A 20,369-nucleotide genomic window follows, 5' to 3' on the forward strand; every position below is an offset into this window, starting at 1 on the left:
GGGCCAGGAATCGGGGATCCAGTGCGTGAAGATGGGCTTCCTTTCGTTTTCCGCACCCCTTATTTATAATTATCAGTATTGCTAGTATAGTATTTAAGCTGGACGTGGCTATATAAAGAAATCATTAGTTTAATGCACTTAATTAATTTGTTCCTCATTTCATTTTCTTTATTATTATGTATTCCAAAGAAACCATTTGCATTTCCATAATAAGTATTATTTATTATTTAATTAGTAAATCTATGATGTTACGATCTGTCTTCTGCAGGCGAGTATAGTATGGTTAGTGAACATATTATTTTTTTTTTATAAGAAAAATCTTGTTGATTATTACTTTTTGTCTCGCCCCAGCGCAAGTAGAAGGTATTACAGGGTACACAAATTCGGCTGCCTTAAAAAAGAGTCTCAGACCGATCCCCTTAACAATTTGTCTAGCTGCAGGCCTCACCCAGGCGGCTAATTAATTACGAATTCAAGCTGGAATTCCGTTTGGCCGCAAAAGGGGCGCTACCCTGTGACCCCAATCAGAAACCAGGGTGTATTAAGTTCTCATAAAGCCTTCGGGTTAAATGCTACAAATTCGAATAAGAGTAACAAATCGATTTGCGGTGGCTGCTGGTTTTTGTGTTTTTTGTCAATTAATTGTCTTACAGCCATAAATTAATGGCTATGGCCACAAGATCTGGCAACCCCGGTTGCGTAATAGTACCCGAAAAGAACAACAATGGGGAGTTCTTGAGAATCTTAAGCCATTCTTTTGTCTTACGTCTTTTTTTTTCAGTTTGCGGTTGTCATTCTAGCGGCACTTTTGTCGTAGGCGTCGGCTGATCGTCACCCTCGAGCGGCCCTCAGAAGACCCACAAGTTACGAAGAATGAAGAACGAAAAGCGAAGAAAGCATAGCGTAGAATTCTTCTTAGCCATTTTGGCACTTCGTAATTGTTGCTTTCGCAATTCCAGATTGAAAGCACGGTCTTCCTATCGGCTTTTTCGCCGCTCTCTTTCGCAAGGGGTGTTTGGCTCGTTGGTCTAGAGGTATGATTCTCGCTTCGGGTGCGAGAGGTCCCGGGTTCAATTCCCGGACGAGCCCAAGTTTGATAGCTCCTTTTTTTCTTATCTAATATAATAGAGAATATTTTTTATTTCCTCGCAAAGCCCCTGATAAGTCAGTTTTACGATCGTTATCGTGGGCACTATCGCTTCGCTGAGTTGCAATTTTGGGTTCACTCGACGGGAACTCGGTTCTTCGAAGAGTTGGTGTGTTCTCTGGGTAACTGACTCACTTGGTTGGGGATTTTCTGATGGACAGGAAGACGAACCGCGAGGAACAGCGTGCGAACGCATAATGAGATCGAGGAAGTGACTCACAATCGAGGGAAGTTGGGGAACCAGACTTTGCACAAAGGTTTGCGGCTGGATTATACACAAAGGAAACGCTAGAGTAATTAATTACTGTTTTAAAAATAAATTGTAATATATCTTGAGGGCTTAATTAATATTATAAGTTGTTTGCAACAAGTTTAATTATCACTGATATCAGGCAATTTCTCGCAGTTCAGATTCATTGACTTAAGTAATATTAATAATTAAGTAATATACATATTCAATTTCCAAAACAATGATAAACATTTAATAGGTAAGATATGCCATTAAGCTAACATAATAAATGTATATATTATATTGTCTAAATCAATTACTAATGTCGCACCTTTTTTTTATTATTTTCAGGTATGTTTAACATTGAAATCCACTTATCGTTCAAACTACATACATATATGGTCTAAAATAAGGTAAGACTTTTTTAAACCAAAATTAGCAAGTTGTGTTATATATTTTGGGATGGGAGCTAGATTTTTGAATGGAAATTTCCAGTTAGGCCAAGGTACTGCCAGGAGAAAGATGTCAGAATTTGTAGAGCCTGACGAATCCAGCTAGTATTAGCTATATAGCAGCCACGCCTTGGGGGCGTGCTTGCCCGTGCCGAGGATGAAGTTTGGCAAGACTTTCGAGTCCCACCTGACGATCGAATGGCGCCAGCAGTATATGCGATATGCGGTAAGCTGGATAACTGGCTATATTTGATATATATGATATATATATACAAAACACAACACAAATCCCGCCCGCTAAAAAGGATCTCAAGGCGCTGATCAAAGAAGGCGTGGAAAATGCCCCCTCGCCGGTTACTTCCGATGACTACGAGGTTCAGGCCTATTACAGGGCCTTCGAGGAGACCTTCCTCACCGAGTGCCAAACGGAACTGGACAGGGTGAACAACTTCTTTCTGGAGAAAATCTTGGAAGCCCGCCGGAAGCATGGCCACCTGAAGCTGCAGCTTTTGGCCTATTCCCGGGTACCCGGACACACGGCCAGTGATTCCTCGCTACTCTCGAACCAGCGAGCCGATTCCTCGAGGATCCAAAAGAAGACGATGACCACTCGCCAGCTGGGATATGCCTATGCCGAGTTCTATCTGAGTCTGGTACTCATCCAAAACTATCAGTCACTGAATGAGACGGGCTTTCGGAAGATCTGCAAGAAGTATGACAAGAATATGAAATCCGGAGCGGCGGGCCAGTGGTTCGTGGAGAACGTCATGGTGGCCCCCTTTACGGAAGTACGGCAATTGCAGCGGATGACCATCGAGGTGGAGGATCTGTACACGGCACATCTGGCGAACGGGGATCGGTCGTTGGCGATGGAGAAGCTTCGGGTTCCGCCCCTCGGGGAGCCCACTCCGCCGGCGATGGTCTTCCGGGCGGGAATAGCCCTTGGGATGCTCATCATGCTGCTCCTGGCCACCGCGATCAGCTGTAGGTTGTTGGTATTGCCATGGGTTGATCTCTCCGTTTTGGGGGCTACTTTCCCGTAAGCCATTCCTCATGCTTAGGTTTTCCCATCTCCTATAGATATCTATCTCAGACTTAGGTTTTAAACATTTTACAACCGATCTAAGTTGGGATTTTGGTGTTGTTGTAAAGATGTTTCCTTCTCTCACGTAAACTCCACCAGAAATCTCTTTGGTTACTCATTGGGCTTCCCATTTGAATCACCTTTTTACTAGGCATTGCTGCACTGATAAAAAATGTTGTACATCAATTAATTTGATAATTGATTTTAAAATGTTCACTTTAAATATTAGTTTAAAATGGGTACATTTAACATTATAGAATTATAGTCAGTCTAAACTTTTATTTAAATGTATATTATTTCTTATTAAATTAAAAAAAGCTAAGGCAAACGATCTTAACATAAAAAAATGGAAAAATTGCATTTAAGATTAATATTTTATTTAGGGTTTTTAAATTTTGGTTTTAAAATCAATTTTTTTTTATTAATTCAAATAATGCTTAAAGTGAACATGAGTAACATAGTATATTTTTTACATTGATAGAAATATTTTCAAATTTAATATTTATTTAATTCAAATATTTAAATGGTAATTTTAAGTTCAATAGGTAGATATTTATGTTTACCATTTTTTAAATCAGTGTGGCTTGTAGGATATATATACCAGGGTAATATTTGAATCCTCCTGCTTGAATCCCATCCCATCCCAAACTGTAGACTGGAAACGAGCTCCCTCTGAGGACGATACCCCGGGTCTGATGCGTATGTACCGCGGTCCCTTCACCTGGGTGATCTTCAACTTCTTCATGGCGGCCAATGTGGCCGGATGGCAGCAGGCCGGGGTCAACCATGTGCTGATCTTCGAGATTGACCCGCGGAGTCACCTGCAGCCGGCCACCTTCCTGGAGATCGCCTGCACCTTCGGGATCCTGTGGGCCCTGTCCATGCTGGGGTTCCTGCACCACAAGTCCATGGGCATACCGGATCCCTTCGTCTTCCCACTGGCCCTCATCCTGATCATGGTGGGTCTGCTGGTGGTGCCGCTGCCCGTGATGAACTGGCCGGCCCGATGGTGGACCATCAAGTTGGTGGGCCGTGTGATCACCGCTCCGCTGCACTACGTGGGTTTCGCCGACTTCTGGATGGGCGATCAGCTCAACTCGCTGGTCACCTGCATTGTGGATCACTATTATATCGTGCGATTCTATGCGATAAGTTGGCTGCGATACGAACGGATCAACAACTGCTTCGAACCGGATGTGATTGTACCGATAACGATGTGTTTGCCCGGCTGGTTTCGATTTGCCCAGTGCTTGCGGAGATTTCGGGACAGTGGTTCCAAGTCGGTGATCTATCTGATCAATGCCGGGAAGTACTCCACCACATTTCTGGTGGTCCTATTCGCCACGCTGCGCCGCAATACGGAGGGTAATCGTTGTCCCAAAAAAAGAAAAAAAAATAGGATGTGATCCTAACTCAAAGCCCCAATCCTGAAACCCTGAAACCCTCGCCCGCAGGTGAATATGCCAATACGTTCAGTAACCCGTACACCTGGCTATTCCTCGCCAGCTGCGTGGTGGCCACCGTCTACTGCTATTTGTGGGACGTCATCCGGGACTTTGGGCTCTTCACCATCATGCGCGGCGAGCATATTTTCCTCAGGAAGCAATTGGTCTATCCGCAGGCCTTCTACTACTTTGTGATCGTAGAGAATCTGGTGCTGCGGCTCTTCTGGGCCGTGGAGTTCGCCATTCTGTATCACAACCTGATGACCCCCTATAACATGAAGACCATCAGCAGTATCCTGGAGATCACCAGGTGAGAGCGGGGGGGTTGCAGGGGCGAACCGCGTTACTGGAACTGCAAACACCACTATTGATTTATTTGGAAAAACGCATTTCATTCAGTTTTCACAGATGTACGATCAGAATTATTTCACTAAGATATCTTGAAAATTTTCTGCAGACTTAGAAACAGCATTTACACCCTTTTTTTTTTATTATTTATAAAGGGTAACAAATGTAGATTTCATTTTGTATTATTTTGTTTCAACTAACTATAATTTTTTTTTTACCGTTTGACACATTTTTAAAGCAGATTGACTGACATTTTAATTGTGATTATAAAACGAATTGCTTTTTTTTCGGCAAGCTTACTTTATCAAACTTTTGATAATAATCTCGTCTGCATATTTCAATAAAAGCAGGTTTCAAACCTAGGAAACGTACGTATTTAGAGGTTAAAACCTACTTTTAATATAACAGGCGGTCGTGAAAACGCCCCTTGTCTTGCTAAGCTTGCTTAAATAATGAAATAATATTTTATTAAACTGAAAAAATTCGAAGTAAGAGGGCGTTTTTTCAATAAACCAATTGAGGTGCTGACACAGCGAGCGCCCCCGTTTTGTTGAGTGTATTCTGCCCCCTGCCCGCAGACGCTTCATTTGGAACTACGTGCGGCTGGAGAACGAGCACTTGTTCAACTGCGGAAAGTTCCGTGCCACCAGGGAGATCCACTTGGCTGCCCTGAATCCTCGCCAGGAGCGAATGCTGGAGAGCATGATGGACGAGACGGATGGCGTGACCAACCGGCGCAAATCGAAGGAGCGCATTCGCCTGGGGAAGGAGTACTTCTAGTGGCAGCTGCCGATCTGTTTAAATTCCCCTCTGAACTCGGAGCCCCCCATCCATCGGTCTTTAATGGTCCGTCGTCGTCTTTAATTAATTCATTTGTGCAAAAATACAAGTCAGATGGAAAGACTGGAGCGACTGGAGAAAGGGAGCACGAGGAGCACGCGCCAAACCGGTTGACCAGCTGCACCCAAAAGTGGTAACTCCCCCGGGGACTCCCGTCTCCGCATTTACTCGTACGTGAGCATATATATAGATATATATCGCCCGATCAGGTAACAATTGTCATTGCTGGAAAAGAGGAGCCGAGGAGCAGGGCAGAGAGGTAAATATCCTCGTGGCGAGCTCCCGATCACGGATCGCCATCGCCATCAAACAAGCTGTTCGACAATCTCTTAATTGACTCGCATCGAGCTTTGATTGGCCTCGTAATTAGCCAGGGAGGAGGAGAGGAGAACGAACCCGAGGATGATCACCGATCACCCATTCTAAACCCATTCTAAACCCATTCTAGTCCGGAGAAAGGCATTCGAATGGTAGAAGTGTTTCGGTTTCATATTTTGTACATCACGCTTTGTATATAAAATATTGACTGGTTGAAAATCATTGCAGTTTTACTAACAATAGCCAGAATCTTCTTCTTTCTTGGCCAATTTATTTAATTTTAAGCCTTGGCAGAACGACACAATAGTAAAGTTACATTTATTTATCTGAAATCTGAATACCTTTAGAACTTGTTGAAAGGTTAAACCCAACCTTTTAAAAAATCCCATCTTTCAAGGATTTGTTAAAAGGTAAATTCCAACTTCCTTAAAGAATTTCATTTAATAAAGGCTTTCGGGTCTGAGATCCCCAGAGATTCAAGACTTATGTCTATTGTTACAATGACTTTTAGATCTCAAGTAAGAAGCTTATCTAAGAGTTAAGGATGCTTAGGCAACCTTTTATTTGGGCATTAAAACCCTTAGGCGTAAGCCAGAACAAAGGATGACTCCTAAAGAATTATCTCGATCCTTTTTCACTGCCTATTTTCCTTCGTGTAATTTGATACGCAATCAAATTCTTTTATTTGGGGATCATCGAAGCGAAGAAGAAGGCAATCAGGCCTGGATAACTGAACACACTTGGAAAAAAGTTGAGAGTTTGTTATGGTTTCAGGTCATTTTTTTGCAGAGATATGTATATGTATATGTATAAATTAAATTGAAACCTCACTAAACTGGGGGTAATATTTATTTATTTGTTTTTAAAATTACAAATATTTAAAAAAAATTTTAAAGGGGATTCCATAAAATTCTGGTTGTTTTTACTCTGCGAAAGATGTAGGTTATATATTTTTAAACATTATTCTTGATTTTTTCTGACTGCAACTTATCTTTCACTTGAAGCCAGTCTTCAGTGGCTGACTTGAGCACGAGTCAAACATAAATTTACCATTGACTTGTTGATGCTGCTGCTGCGGCCGATGTTGCTGCCGTTCCTGCAGCAGTTGCTGATGTTGCTGCTGTTGCTGGCAATGGCAACTGCAATTTATGCTGCTTGTCGCGACTGGCGACGCCGGCAATGTCTCCAGAGAAAATCGGAGAAAGGGAGACACGGCGGCTATTATTAATTGCTGCCGCTGCTGACGATGTTGCTGCCGTGTCAATTAAGCTGCCTGCACAGCAGCAACATTGCAACACTGCGGTATATGCTGCATTTGCTGTTGCTGTTGATCTTGGTACAGTTGGCCGCGCTGCACACGCGCCAAAAGCAGACCAAAACAAACAAATAAACAAACAAACGAGCGAAGGAACCAAACCAAACCAAACCAGACGTAACGAAACCAAACAAACAAATAAAAGGCAAGCGGGCAAACAAATCCAATGTGCGAGTACGAGTTCGAGTACCAGTACTCAGGCAATCCCATCCGAAACGAGTGGAGCCTGGCCAAAAGGCGACAACCACTGGCCAAACAAGGTCCAAACGGCTTGGAGCCCAGTTTACTGCCAAGAGGGTTGCTCCTTAACTTTGGGACTGCGTCTTGAGTAAATCAATTGGATATTTCTGGATATTTTATGGAAATGTTTATATTTATATTTTTGGAAATATATTTTAGTATTTAAAATGATATAAAGAACACTAATAAATATATAACTTTGGTCAAATTCAGCAATACAATAGTTAAATGGGCCCTACCCATCGAATTGTTAACTTTACCAATAGATACAACTTACTATTACTAATCAATGGTAACCAAAGCAACAGCAAAATTCTTTTTTATATTTTTGATAGTTTCCCTTTACTTTAACTACAGTAAACATTTTTTTATGGTAACATAACAACCCGTATTGTTTTTTTTACCCATACCATAAGTTTATGGGTATAATTAGGCATTATTATTAATTTTATATTTAAGACATTACTTCTTTAACAGACCTAATTTTTTTCTATTTATTATTTTAAATTGTTTAAAAGCTAGTGAACTCCCCAACTGTTTATAATTCTTAGCCGTGCGTATTTGATGATTTATGATCACTTCTTTCCAGCGATGTGAGTGCCCTCAGTGGGCAATGTCCAACTTTGGGCATATAGCTAAATATATATGTGGTTCCACACATGTACCTCGGTACTTAGATGGCCAACTGCAATTGCCTTTGGCTGTTGTTTACTATTTGTTACCTCTTTGTGGCTGGAAAATGGCGCGCAAACAACAAACTGGCGTACAAAGTCCAAAACACTGATCTTAACTTGGCTTTAGCCCTTTTTTAGCCAGCTGAGCTTGATGGCCAGCTCGTGCTAAATTTAGCCAAGGAGCAGGACACGTTGGCGGGGCCAAGAAGGGTCTACCCCGCGAAGAAAAAGGAAGAACCAGTTTGGCCAGCTCTGGCTCCTTTTCCTGGTTTCGAGTTTTATGTGCGCGCGCGCGATGATCCCTCGTTGGCCCCCCGAGAGCCCCCTTGGAACCCTCCCTTTTGGAACCCTCCCTGCGAAACCCCCTGCGAAACCCCCCTCGAAACCCCTTTTATGGGGCAGCACGCGTCCATAAGCTCGATATCTCCGATATCCCCGCTTTTTATCGCCACTTCTCTTGGCCACAGCGGGGATTTCTACTGACGCAGCTCATAAATTTATGTGGCAGCCTTTTGATTGCCTTTATGCTGCCGTTTTTTCTCTCTCTGTCTTCTCTGTTCGCTTGTTAATTTGTGCACATAAATTGGCTGGCAGCCAAGTTCTATAACCGAGTCCTAAATGCATATACATACATATACCCCTGCTTTCCAGATCACTTGTCCAGTTTTATCTTCGAAATTTTAGACAACCAGCTGCCCTTTTTTTGGGCTTTAGTTTCAGCTGCAAGGACTTTTTAGTCCTGCCGATGCAGCTGGTTTTCAAATTGGAACAAGTACCAAGAACGTGCCAGGTATTTTTGATCTGCAGAAAAAATAATTCAAGTTATGGGTAAAATTGCAGCTAACACGCCTAACCAGAAGTTCTAAGCTAGATGCAATCGAAAAGCTACAATTTAATTTGAGGTTAAAATTTAAAGTAATGGTTAAAAATAAATGGTAAGTTAGTGGGTAGTATATCTCAGCTAATTATTTTTGATCGGCAGACACAAAATATTAAAGTTTTGGGTTAAACTACAGCTAAAATAAAAATAAAATGTAATGTTATGGTTAAAATGAAGCCATAAGCTAGTTGCTGCTATATCTCAGCCATATATTTTTGATTGGCAAGTACAAAATCTTAAAGACTTATACAATCAATAAGCTGTATTTAAATTTGAGGTTAAAATTTAAAGTTATCATTAGCATTAGATCGTCAGAGAGATGCTGGTATATCATATCTCAGCCAATTATTTTCGAGCGACAGAAAGAAAGAATAAAAAGGCTTGGGCTAAATTGCTATGAACATACTTAACCAGGAGTTATACGTGTCAGGGTGCAATTCAAATTTATGGTTAGAATTAGATCCCAAGCTAGCTTCTGGTACTATATATCTCAGCCAATTATGGTACATTTTATGCCCCAAGATCGAGCTTACAACTGTGTTTCTTGGGGTATGCTCATTGGAAGTCAGGGAGTGGATCATTTTCTGCTTATCCCCGGGCACCCACTGACCACCCAATTCTTGGCCAACAACTCAGATCTAACTCCACCTGCTTTATTAGCATTAACCAGGCGAAACGGAGTCGATTGGGCAACCGACTAATGTAGATCAGCTATTACGAAGTTGCGGTGACTGGAGGCGACCTTCCTCCCATTTCCAGCCGGCCACGCCCCCACTGCGCCCAGCTTTGGCCTGGCCATAATGAGCTGAGTGATGTTGGCCGTTAGCGGTTGGCAGCATGGAAAATTGCAAATTATTATGACGGGGGAGAAGTTGCAAACGTTGGATTTCTTTGACGAGCGAACGGGGGGAAATCGAAGGCGACAAGTGATTTTGGCGAATCGGCAGCTGCGGCAAATGAATTTCAATTTAATTAGCCAACCCAGAAAACAGCAGGTGTTTGTGTGTTTTTACAATGTGAGCCAAAAGAATGCCAATGTAATTGCCACAATTTGTTGCCGGTTGCTGCACGACCAGCAGCTACACACAAAATTATGATAATTGTCAATGTTTGAGCCGAATTGGCAATTGTCAGCTGGGCTTGCCAACTAAAATGTGTGGAATATCTCAGAGAGATATACAAGAGTCCTCAAATTAATGCAACAAGAAATAGTAAGCTCGTTAACATTAGGTCAATGTAATAATTGGGATAATCTAAAATGATAATGCCTTTATCAATGTTTAAGTTAAATAAGTACTTGGCTTTATAGTTTTCAAAAATGCTTATATCATTCAACTCTTCTAAGGTTTCTAAAAATAAAACGATTTGTTTTAGTTTTTTAAGAAGAGCTGAATTTTGCTAAGGTAAAGCAATTGAATTAAAAATGGAAATATATTAGGCCAGACATAAGTATCTTGGAGATACAAAATCCTAAAACCGACAAAATGTGTCATATTTATGTATGTATATTTCATAAAAACTTTGGCCCAAATTTGATAAATTCATGGGGCTGGGTTCATTTAATTATATTAAACCAGACATATATATAGATATTTATCTAATTTCTTACAAGAAATTCAAAATCATAAGACCGAGAAAATATGTCATATTTCTGTTTCATAAAAGGTATTGCCAAACTATGATAAATTCATGGAGATGGGTTCATATAATTATCTTATACCAGACATATCTTAGAAATTCAAAATCCTAAGACCGAGAAAATGTGTCAAATTTCTGTTTCATAAAAGTATTGCCAAATTATGATAAATTCATGGAGATGGGTACATTTTCCTCTCTCTGCACCCATGAAAAAGGGGTCTGAGGGGGTGGGGGGATAGGTCCCTAAGCGGCTTTCGGCCATCTCGCGTCTTTTGTTTAATGATAAGCTCCCATCTTGAAAGGCGCGCTTGGCTTGGCTTGGCTTCGATCTCTGATTTTCGAGGCTTTTGGCGCGCAATATTCTCCTGACTGCCGCGAGTGCCACATAAACAAGGCTTCTCCGCGGAATCGACGAAAAGCCCCGGAGAAACTGGCCCCCAAAACAAAAGCTAATGGGCCATGAACCAAAAAGGAGAAGTACGAAAAAAATGAAAAGAGAAGATGATCGAGAAGAAGCAACCCCAGCCTCCAGGTCTGCAGCATCACGAGCATATTATGTACATATATACGAATGTTGTATACCTTCTCTATAGGAAGGTATACCATCACCATCACCACCACCAGCATCTGCCCCCGCAACTGCCACGCCTCCTTCTGCCACAGCCCCCTTTGGCAACCTCAATAACATTATGTTTTGTTATTGTTATTCGCGTTTCTCTCGGGTTTCTACCTTTTTGGCTGTTGCACGTTGATTTTGGGAACAGCAACGGCGACTGCGACAAAACTCGTTAAGTCTGAAAACGTGTTTTTTTCGCTCGCTCTGTACCTTTTTCTCATTTACGTACTTTTCTGTCTTTCTGTTTTTATCGTTTTTTTCTGCTTTTTTCGTTTTCTACGCTGATCTTTACAACCGCCATTTTGTCTTTAGACTCGAGTTCGAAGCAAACAGTGTTGAGAGATTTCTGGTTTTCGGATAAGACCGAGTTGGGCTCCCAAGCTCCAAGTTGGCTTGCTATAAAAGTTCATTTGCCGGGGGAATTGTTACTCAGAGAGAAGTTCCAATTTGCCTTGAGAGAAAATTTCCTTGACTTATGGGTAATTTGCTCAACTCTACTTCAAGCTTTGCTCAGAGTTTCGAACTTGGCTTGGGGAGTATATGTATGTTTGTATGTTTACTAAACATTGTGAGATTTTATAAGGAGTTTAATAGGATCTCCGAATAATATACAACCATATATTCTTACATTTATATTTTTTGCCAACTTAAAATAAAACTCGTAAAATTACTTAATAAGAGACTATTTAAATTTAAGAATTTTTAGTAGGAATACGAAGTTTTAAATGAGCATAAATGACTTATATTTGCTACAAAAAAAATAAAAATGTTACATTCCTAACAAATTAATTTTTGAAATTTTAATGCTGGCTTAAATGTTTTTTTTATTTTATTATTATTTTGTAATTTTAAATATTTTAGTGACAAAATAAAAACCCGCCCAGAAAATATGCCTCATTTTAGAGCAGCACCCAAAAGTAGGCAATAAATTCCCCGATTTCCCTGCACACCTTGAAAATATCCCAAAAGCGCGAGAGCGAGGTAATTTCCCACTTGAGCCGCCGACTTCGAAGCGGGGAAATTGTGGCTGCTTGGCGTCGAGTGTTTAGTGTTGTTTGCGCTCTCAACTTCGAAAGACGTTCGCTCAGTCGCCGTCGCAGCTTCAAACAAAACAACTTTATTTTTTTTTGGTTTAAAAACAAACAAAACAATTTTGTTCCAAAAAGCAACAAACAAAACAATTTTTTTTGTGAAACGAAGACAAAACAATTTTTTTCGTGAATTGTGTGGCACAGCAAACAGAGGTTTAATCAAGGGAAATCAAAAACGAAATATACTCTAAGAGCCCAGTTGCTCTTTAAAGCCGTCTTCTGAGTGTGTGCGTGTGTTTCTGTGAGCGTGACATTAAAGCCAAAAGAGCCACAACAACAATAACAAATGGTGGCTAAGCTGTGGAAAAGCCAAAAGACCCAAAGAAAAAACCCAGCTAAGTGAACGCAAACAGGTGCGAAAAGCACAAAAACTACAAAAAGGTACGAGAAGAACACGAAGAAGTTGCCCAAGAACTCAAAAAGGGTTGTGGCAACTTCCCTTGCTGTCGCTTCTTCTTGTTTTTCCCATTTGGCGGAAGTTGTGAGGTACCAAAAACGAAACACAATGTGCTGAAAAGTTCTTGGGGAGGAAACGCAAAACCAAACCATCAATATGGACACGGTGGCCATTAAGACTTCGCTGCCACATGCCCCATTGGCGGGGCAACAACAATTGCTGCTGCAACAGCAACCTCAGCAGGCAGCAGCAACAACAGCAACAACAAATGCCCAAACATCGGCTATCAATGCCAAAAACAACATTGGCGCATTCTTTCAGACCTGCAAGGTAAGAAACCAAAAAACCGAAAAACCAAAAAAAATGTTTAATCAACAAATGAGGTCATTTGGGGTCAGCTGGAAAAAAGAACAAAACCAGAACCACGAAACGCAATCATAAAAAACATTTTCCGTCTATGAAAACTGTCAACTCGGCCATTAAAACCCACCAAAAGAATACGTATGTATCTTTCCCCATCTAACTATCGTTCTCTCTTTCGCTTTTCTGGGAAAAAGTAAGAAATTAAAACGCGACTGCAGTTGACAAAAGCCACAAAAGTGTAACAATTTTCGTTGTAGGCGCACTTTTAATTGTCTCTATAGGTCCGTTTCCCCTTCAAAAGTAAATATAACTAAATTTTAGAGGGCAACTGGGCATGCAATGATGCAGAGGGGTTGGAGATATAGAACCAGAGAAAGGTTCGGTAAAGGAAAAGGTTTATAGAAGATAAGGCTTCTGGAAACTAGTAACCGTGGAATACCCATAGACAGGTCACAGTCATAAATATTTTATTATTATATCCTATTGATCCTAGGAATAGTAACCGAAAAAGTTCCTAGAATTGTATTGCAGTTCATAAACTCAGGCAATAGAGAAAGAGCTCAAAATGTTAGTCGTCGAAGAAACCTCCAGAAGAGATTATATTAATCCTGATGATTAAGGCAGATGATCTTAAATCTATAACATAACTTACTATACTGTAGTTATGATAGAGCTCAAAATGGTTAGTAAGCCATCAGATTTTAATAGAAATTTTACAAGGGAAGAAGGTCCATAATATGAAGATAGAAAAAACTCTATTTAAATTTAAGGAAAGTTGAAATAAGATATTATAAACATTACTTCACGTGCCAATTGGATTGCTAATTCGAAGCGATACGATCTTGAAAACTATCGTGCAAATGAAGCAAATTATGATCTTTGATGATCGAGCTATCATCATGCGGCACAGGGGATGATTAAAAACGGGGTCTGCAAATCGATGGAAAGGTTGTCGAGCGATGGCATAAAGTGCAGATGTGTCGCATAAGACGATCATGTAACGGCGGACCTTACCCAACCCCACCCAAAAACTTGCGAGCCCGTGAAAGAAAAATAAACACGGCGAAAAGTGAGGTGTTTATAAAGCGACCAGTTCCATTTACGCCGCTTACATAATCGAAAAAAGCGAGTACTGTGACTATAACTATAACTGTGACTGTAACTAGTATATGTAAAATGGTACCAGTACCAGCATACACCAAGAAAAAGTGTTACCTTTCTTAAATTGTGAAGCTTTAATATGGGGAACTATATTTCCGGTCTTCTATATCTAAGCTATGTATGCTAAAACGTAATCAAATATAAAAGTCTTAGTATTTTTTGGGATTAAAGATATAAAATATCCAATTTAGAATATATCGCTATTACTTAAATGGTTGTAATATTATCTATAAACCTTAAACTTTGCAATGGCGATATGACACATAAGCAAACCCAAAGGGACTTACAATTTTGTTGTGTGTGCAGGCGAGGGTTGATCGATGGCTTATGCCATATCCTGGCTCACTCAGCGGGACGGCACTTGAGCCTGCCGCAGATCGGATGAGATCTAAACCCCCGATGAGATCCCTTTCGGGGACCTTTGTTTCCCGTTTGCCGTTGCCCAGTGCACTGTATTCAATATACGAGCGTGACACAATAATGCTGGGAGATCGGAGGAAGGGATCTGTGTATATCTATAGAGCCAGAGCCGAACTACCTGCTCTCCTCTTCTACCTGTCACGCTGCCAGTTTGTTGTTTATCCTGGGAAATATCTAAATGCTTGTGCAACTGTTGCCTACTCCTATTCCGATCCCATATACCATGCAGCATATACCATAGAGCATATCCCCTATCCAGTTTCCCTTTCCCTCGTGTTGTTGTCACAAGTCTCGTTAAACATTTCGCTTTAATTTAATTGAATTTCCTCCGCCGACGTGCTCTTGTTGTTTTTTCTGTTTAACTTAATTATGTCAGTCAGCGCGTTGCAAGCATTAACCCTAACGTGCCGCAATTGTTTTACGCTCGAGTAAGAGACTCACACGGGCGGAGGAAGAGGGGGATTTTTGGGGGGTACTGGAACTTTGGGAGTGGGTGGTTGCCTCCTTGAAGCGCGGAAGTGACACACAGCTAAAAACAAAGCCACTGCAGCCATCTCACTCGTGAAAAATATTTCACATTTACCCATAAAGAAATTCCACATGAATAAAACTAGTATGCTAATCAATTCGAATGAGGCTGCGATTGATTCGAAAAGGGGGGTGGGGGTGCTACAAAGTGCACTGATAAAAATATCTAAGCCTATATTTTTGATTTGTTAATCAAAGAAAGAAGACGAAGCTATATAGATATTGTGTCCAGTAAGCTTAACATATGGTTAAGATCTTATTTTCAACTGAAAAACTTATGTATTCATTATTAAACATTAGTATTAGGTACACAATAATACTAGTTGAATAATTTTTTAAACAAAAATACCTTTTAAAAACATGAGATAAAATAAATTATAATATTAAATTTATTTCATTCTCAGGTTATAAAATTATAATATTCTTATTTTTAAAGCTATCATATAATAAAATTGGTTTTCCTAAAATGGAATTTAAAGTTTACCCATTTGAATCGTTCATTTCTTTGAATGTTATACATATATTTTTTCAGTGTGGAATCCACAGTCTTATCAATTTTTATCCGTGTAATATATGGTGGTTTGGGGGCCTAAACAACAGCAAGTATGCGCAGCTGCGGCGATCGAACCAATCTCGATGTTGCTAACCAGCAGCAAACATCCGAAGCCGCAGCAACAGGTTGAGCATAAATTATGATCAAAGTTAAAATATTTTTTTTTCAATTTATCCGTCCCCTCTTCTTCTTCTATGGCCGACTTATAGCCGTATAGTTGTTGCCTATTGCTTTGAAGGGAAATTTTTTTGGGCATTTATTTGGTTGGTTTCGTTTGGTAACTTTCACAAGCACATTTATTCATTCGTTTGTTGGTCAAAAGAAAGAAAAAAGTGGCCAAATAAAGTTGGGGAGGCAGCGGGAAAGGGGGTGTGGCAGTTTTCCCTGGCAGTTTGTCACCTAAGTCATTGGTTTTTCGTCTTTGGTTTCGCATTTGCTGCAGGCAGTTCTTCTTCAGCATCATCCTCACCATCTTTCCACTGCTGGCCCACAAAAGCCGCTTATGTAACCAAAAATCAGACTGTCAAGTCATGGCAAAAGACTAAGTGATTCGCCTAAAAATGGCCGAGATGCGGGAGATACGAAAAAGTGGGGAAAAAGATTGGGCAAAGGTTGGTAATACCGAAAATAGGTTGTTGGAAAAGAGTAGCACATACCTGCATATGTATTGAAACATGAGGCATAGTTAAGTTTTTTAAAATGATAATATTTTCCAGCTTAAGTTTTGGGAACATATAATCTTCTCAAGTTACAAACATTGTAACCATTTCCATAACTAGTCTTTTAAAATATTATTACGTTTTTAAAAGACAGATGAAGATGGGATCTGAAGTTTACTTATAAATCTCAGTTAGTTTTCCATTTCAATCTAATAAGTTCTTATATGATAGTATGTTTGCATCAGTGGAACATTGGAACTGACGTTTACTTATAAATCTCAGTTAATTTTCCATTTCAATCCAATAAGTTCTTATATGATGGTATGTTTGCATCAGTAGAACTTGTCACGATTTTCCCCATCTGTCACTTGTCGTGGATCCATCAGATGGCCATATATCACCGCCGGAATGACCTGTGGACACCCACAAAGTCCGATGCCTGTTCATATACCGCCCTCCACTTCGTTCCACTTCCGCTGGGGAAACACGTGGGCTGCCCCACCAAACCAACGAACTACATAACCACAGGAACCACCCACATATAATATAACAGCCAATATAAACTAAGCTGAATTCGATTTTTGTTTTTCCCGCCTAATTGAATCTCTTTACATCTTTACATCTTGACCATTAAGATGTGTGGGCTGCCAGTGGGCGTGGGTCCGTAGCTTTAGTTTAATCAGCCGATTTAGTAGACTCAGTAGCACGTGCTAAGCGTCATCTTCCGGTTGTCAGAGGGAGAAAAACAGAAACAGCAAGTTAGAAAGAGAGAAGGAAAGAAAGAGGGGCCCACTAATGACTTCCTATTTTGGTGAACTTGTCAATCCGTCGATGGGTGGATTAATTAGCCTGTAAATGCCCAAAAAGACAGGAAATAATTTCCTTTCCTCCGCTTTGTGCATGGTGTTTCCCATTTTATCTACTTTTCACCTCTTCCTCTTGTGTTTCCCATTTTGTTCTGGGTCTTCCTGTCCTTCCACCAATAAAAATTTGATTTATTTGATCTTTTAATACTTTGTATTTCATATCATCATACCATCTTAGAAAATTCTAGGACATGTATATTTTTGATATTAGGGTTTTATCATATAATATATATGTTAATATAGTCTGAAAAGTTGTACAGACTTTATAGGTATTATTAAGTAATTATGAGTTACTATTTTAAACATTTGCTTCTGTTAATGTATCAATATTATATTTGATGGGTTATAACTATATACATACACCCTTTAATATAGTTTATTGTCTGTTATATCTCCACAAAACCATTAGATATTATAAAGGCTTTGGTAAATCATTGTGCATTACCTTGATTTATTTCCTATAGTTTGATCTGCAAACTTTTTAAACCTCGGTATACATACACACATCTGCGTTCAGTTGAGTGTCTAATAGCATTATTTTTCTCGACTGACCAAGCATTTCTTTTCGATTGGCCAAAAAACAGGCTCGTGCTCAGAGCTTTGTGGCGGGGACTTGGGGATTTGGGGCCTGATGTGTAGTGCAGCTGCTCCGACTGGACATTATGGGTGCCTAAGTTTTCTAACTGTTTGCTGACCGGTTTTCGGTTTTGTTTCTTATTTTTGAGTTGCTCCAAATTGAATCGCTTTTTTGGCATTAGAAGGGAGCGGGGCTTTCACTGCCCGATTGTTAATTACAGCCCTTGGAACGGCTTAATTGATAGATCTATGTATCTACGAGAGTGGGGGGGGGTTCGTGATTCATCCCAGGTGAACTCTGACTTCGAAACGAAAACCACAACAGCGAGAAACGAAAATCACCGAAAAGGCCGCCAAAAAGTCGAGATCGGAGAGAAACTCCAGACGGGTTTGGGTTTTCCAGTCTCGATCGGTCTGCTCCGGCCACCCAGTCTGAAAAGCCTGTCCCAAGTCGAGCTCGAGACCCGCGTCTGCGAAGTCCGCGATTTGGCTGGCTTTTGCAGGTTTGTGGCTGTGGCCGAAACCGAGTACGAAACTGGTTTTTGGCCAGCGTTTTGTGGCGCGACTTTTGGGCAACTCTCTTGAGTCTTTGAGCCTTTGTCTGGCGACACACACACAAGATCTCGTCGGCAAGATGGCGTCGTCTTAACCGGTTTGGGCCTCTCTTTTGTTATACACACAGAGATTTGATGGAGATACGATGGCCTGGCGGAGCCCCTTCCCCAATCTGTGCTCTCTTCTCTGTTAGCCATGGTAGTAACGATCGCCCGTTCTCTTTTGCAGGTCTTGTGGCACTTGGACGCCTTTCGACGATCGTTTCGCGGCCTAAATCAGCACGTTTGCGGCGGCCAAGACTGCATCTTCTGCGCTCTAAAGGTGAGTTCGAAATTCGATATCCAAGTCGCGAACCATTCGAAGATCGTAAGACATTGCTGAGAACAGCTTGTGTTTAAGTTACATTATATTTCATTTGTATATTTGATACTATTAAGTAGGGAACAATCTTCACAAAATCCTTTTATGCTGGTAATAATAATAAATATAGAAAAATCATGAACCTTTAACAACCTTTTAAGTAGGAAATCCTTAGTTCAAACGGACTTACATTGATCTCGAATATTAAGTTATTAATTAAGTATTTGATTATAAGGTTTAAAATATTACAAATAATATCATAAATAATATATAATTATAATATAATAACTAAACTAGCAACTATTTGATAAATTCGAAATTTGAAGTTGTTGGCCTGTAAAATACACAGCATACTTTTAGGCCCACCAAAAAAGTATATGGCGCCAGCGAGGACTACAACCACAAACTGTTGAAGACACAGCACATTCTCGGGGTTTTCGCTCATTGGCCTGGCTTAAATAAAGCAATTAAGCGCCAGGGTCAGGTCAATTTTCCAGTCGCCTGTCTGGCTTTTTCCAGATTTTCTGCAGCCGATTTCCGACTGCTCGGCTGCACCTTAATTGCCAACATGCTGTCATGTTTTCCGTCTCCGGAAAAATCATCATTTATTCACACGCAGCCCCTTGCTCATCTACTCATGTCTTCAGCTGTTCAAGTGCGTTTTGTTTTCCCCAGGCTTTGTGCTCTGTGTTTTCCAATTTTTATTTTCCCAGGGCACTGGGAAAATCCAGGGAAAAAACGAAATCCTTAAATCGGCAATCGGGTTCCCGAAAATGCAACACTCGGTGACTCTACCTGGCAGGCAGGTTCACACCCCCTCCACGCAACTTCGCATGTCCAGGGGTGTTTAGATCCTGGCCCCGGATAAGTCCTGGGATCCTGTGGTCCTGGGCCACTGGTCACGCCTCTCGGGACCCCTCCTCCTGCCGGACCCTCTAGCGTGACTGACTTTCAACGGCTCGTTTGTCCTGTTCTCACCTCGTTAAACCTCGAATTAAACTGGAGTCGAGCGCAATTATGCAAATGCCCGTTGGAAATCGTAGAGGGAGTCAATAAACTCTACTGCCCCTATAGGAATACCTTCGAAATGAGAAAGCACATATCATATATTATTAAAAAATATAGAACATTGAAATTGATGGTGAATTTTGAATTTAAAATATATCTTTTTTTGTGATCCTTTCCTTTTCTTCAAGAAGGGAATAGTCAGGGACTTAAAAAACACAAATTTCATATCATACTACGTAAATAACATTCAAAATTTGCATACCATACCATATCATACAGGCACAGACTGCTGTATAAGGAAAATCTAATTCTCAGCTCTGCAGATCATGTTTCACTCGAGATAAACGAAAACTCGCTCTATATTGACTCCCTTTTAAAATAAAACAAATGCATAATTATTCTAGAAAGAAGAAATCACCCAGTCATCAAAAAGAGATCATGTTAACCCGAACCAAAAACAAAATCATGGGGACTCGAATGCAGCGAGAATTTCCATTTTAATAAAGTGGAAAAACCGAGTAGAGAAAACCAAAGGCAGTCACCCTCTCAGGCGGCTGGTGCAATATAGAAACCAGACCGGCGGACGATGATCGTCATTATTAGTAT

General features: G+C 40.6%; 2 protein-coding genes and 1 non-coding gene across 5 annotated transcripts in view; all 3 read left to right on the forward strand.

The window, feature by feature from the left end:
* Positions 1-20,369, forward strand: part of LOC119556514 — a 55,641-nt gene that overhangs the window by 19,063 nt on the left and 16,209 nt on the right. Inside the window, exons 1-2 of one of the 2 annotated variants that reach the window (XM_037868786.1) lie at positions 12,328-13,044; positions 18,624-18,716. In XM_037868786.1, the coding sequence (XP_037724714.1) occupies positions 12,871-13,044; positions 18,624-18,716 (267 nt within the window). In that variant the 5' untranslated portion in view covers positions 12,328-12,870. Of the gene's footprint in view, positions 1-12,327; positions 13,045-18,623; positions 18,717-20,369 lie in introns of those variants that run through there. The other variant, XM_037868785.1, reaches the window with a different exon arrangement.
* Trnap-cgg lies at positions 1,018-1,089 on the forward strand. Its single transcript has one exon. It is a non-coding gene; the product is annotated as a tRNA-Pro (tRNA).
* Positions 1,907-6,024, forward strand: LOC119556515 (xenotropic and polytropic retrovirus receptor 1). Of its 2 annotated transcripts, XR_005219978.1 has the most exons (6): positions 1,907-2,054; positions 2,134-2,812; positions 3,567-4,277; positions 4,367-4,667; positions 5,284-5,678; positions 5,755-6,024. XR_005219978.1 is itself a non-coding variant. In XM_037868787.1 (5 exons), the coding sequence occupies exons 1-5, from the start codon at positions 1,986-1,988 to the stop codon at positions 5,483-5,485; spliced, it is 1,962 nt and encodes a 653-aa protein (XP_037724715.1). In that variant the 5' UTR covers positions 1,907-1,985; the 3' UTR covers positions 5,486-6,024. The 2 variants fall into 2 exon arrangements, 1 of the variants encoding a protein (XP_037724715.1); XM_037868787.1 differs by having other exon boundaries at positions 5,284-6,024.

The sequence above is a fragment of the Drosophila subpulchrella genome, chromosome X (genome assembly GCF_014743375.2).
Source record: "Drosophila subpulchrella strain 33 F10 #4 breed RU33 chromosome X, RU_Dsub_v1.1 Primary Assembly, whole genome shotgun sequence".
NCBI classification, from domain to species: Eukaryota; Metazoa; Arthropoda; class Insecta; order Diptera; family Drosophilidae; genus Drosophila; species Drosophila subpulchrella.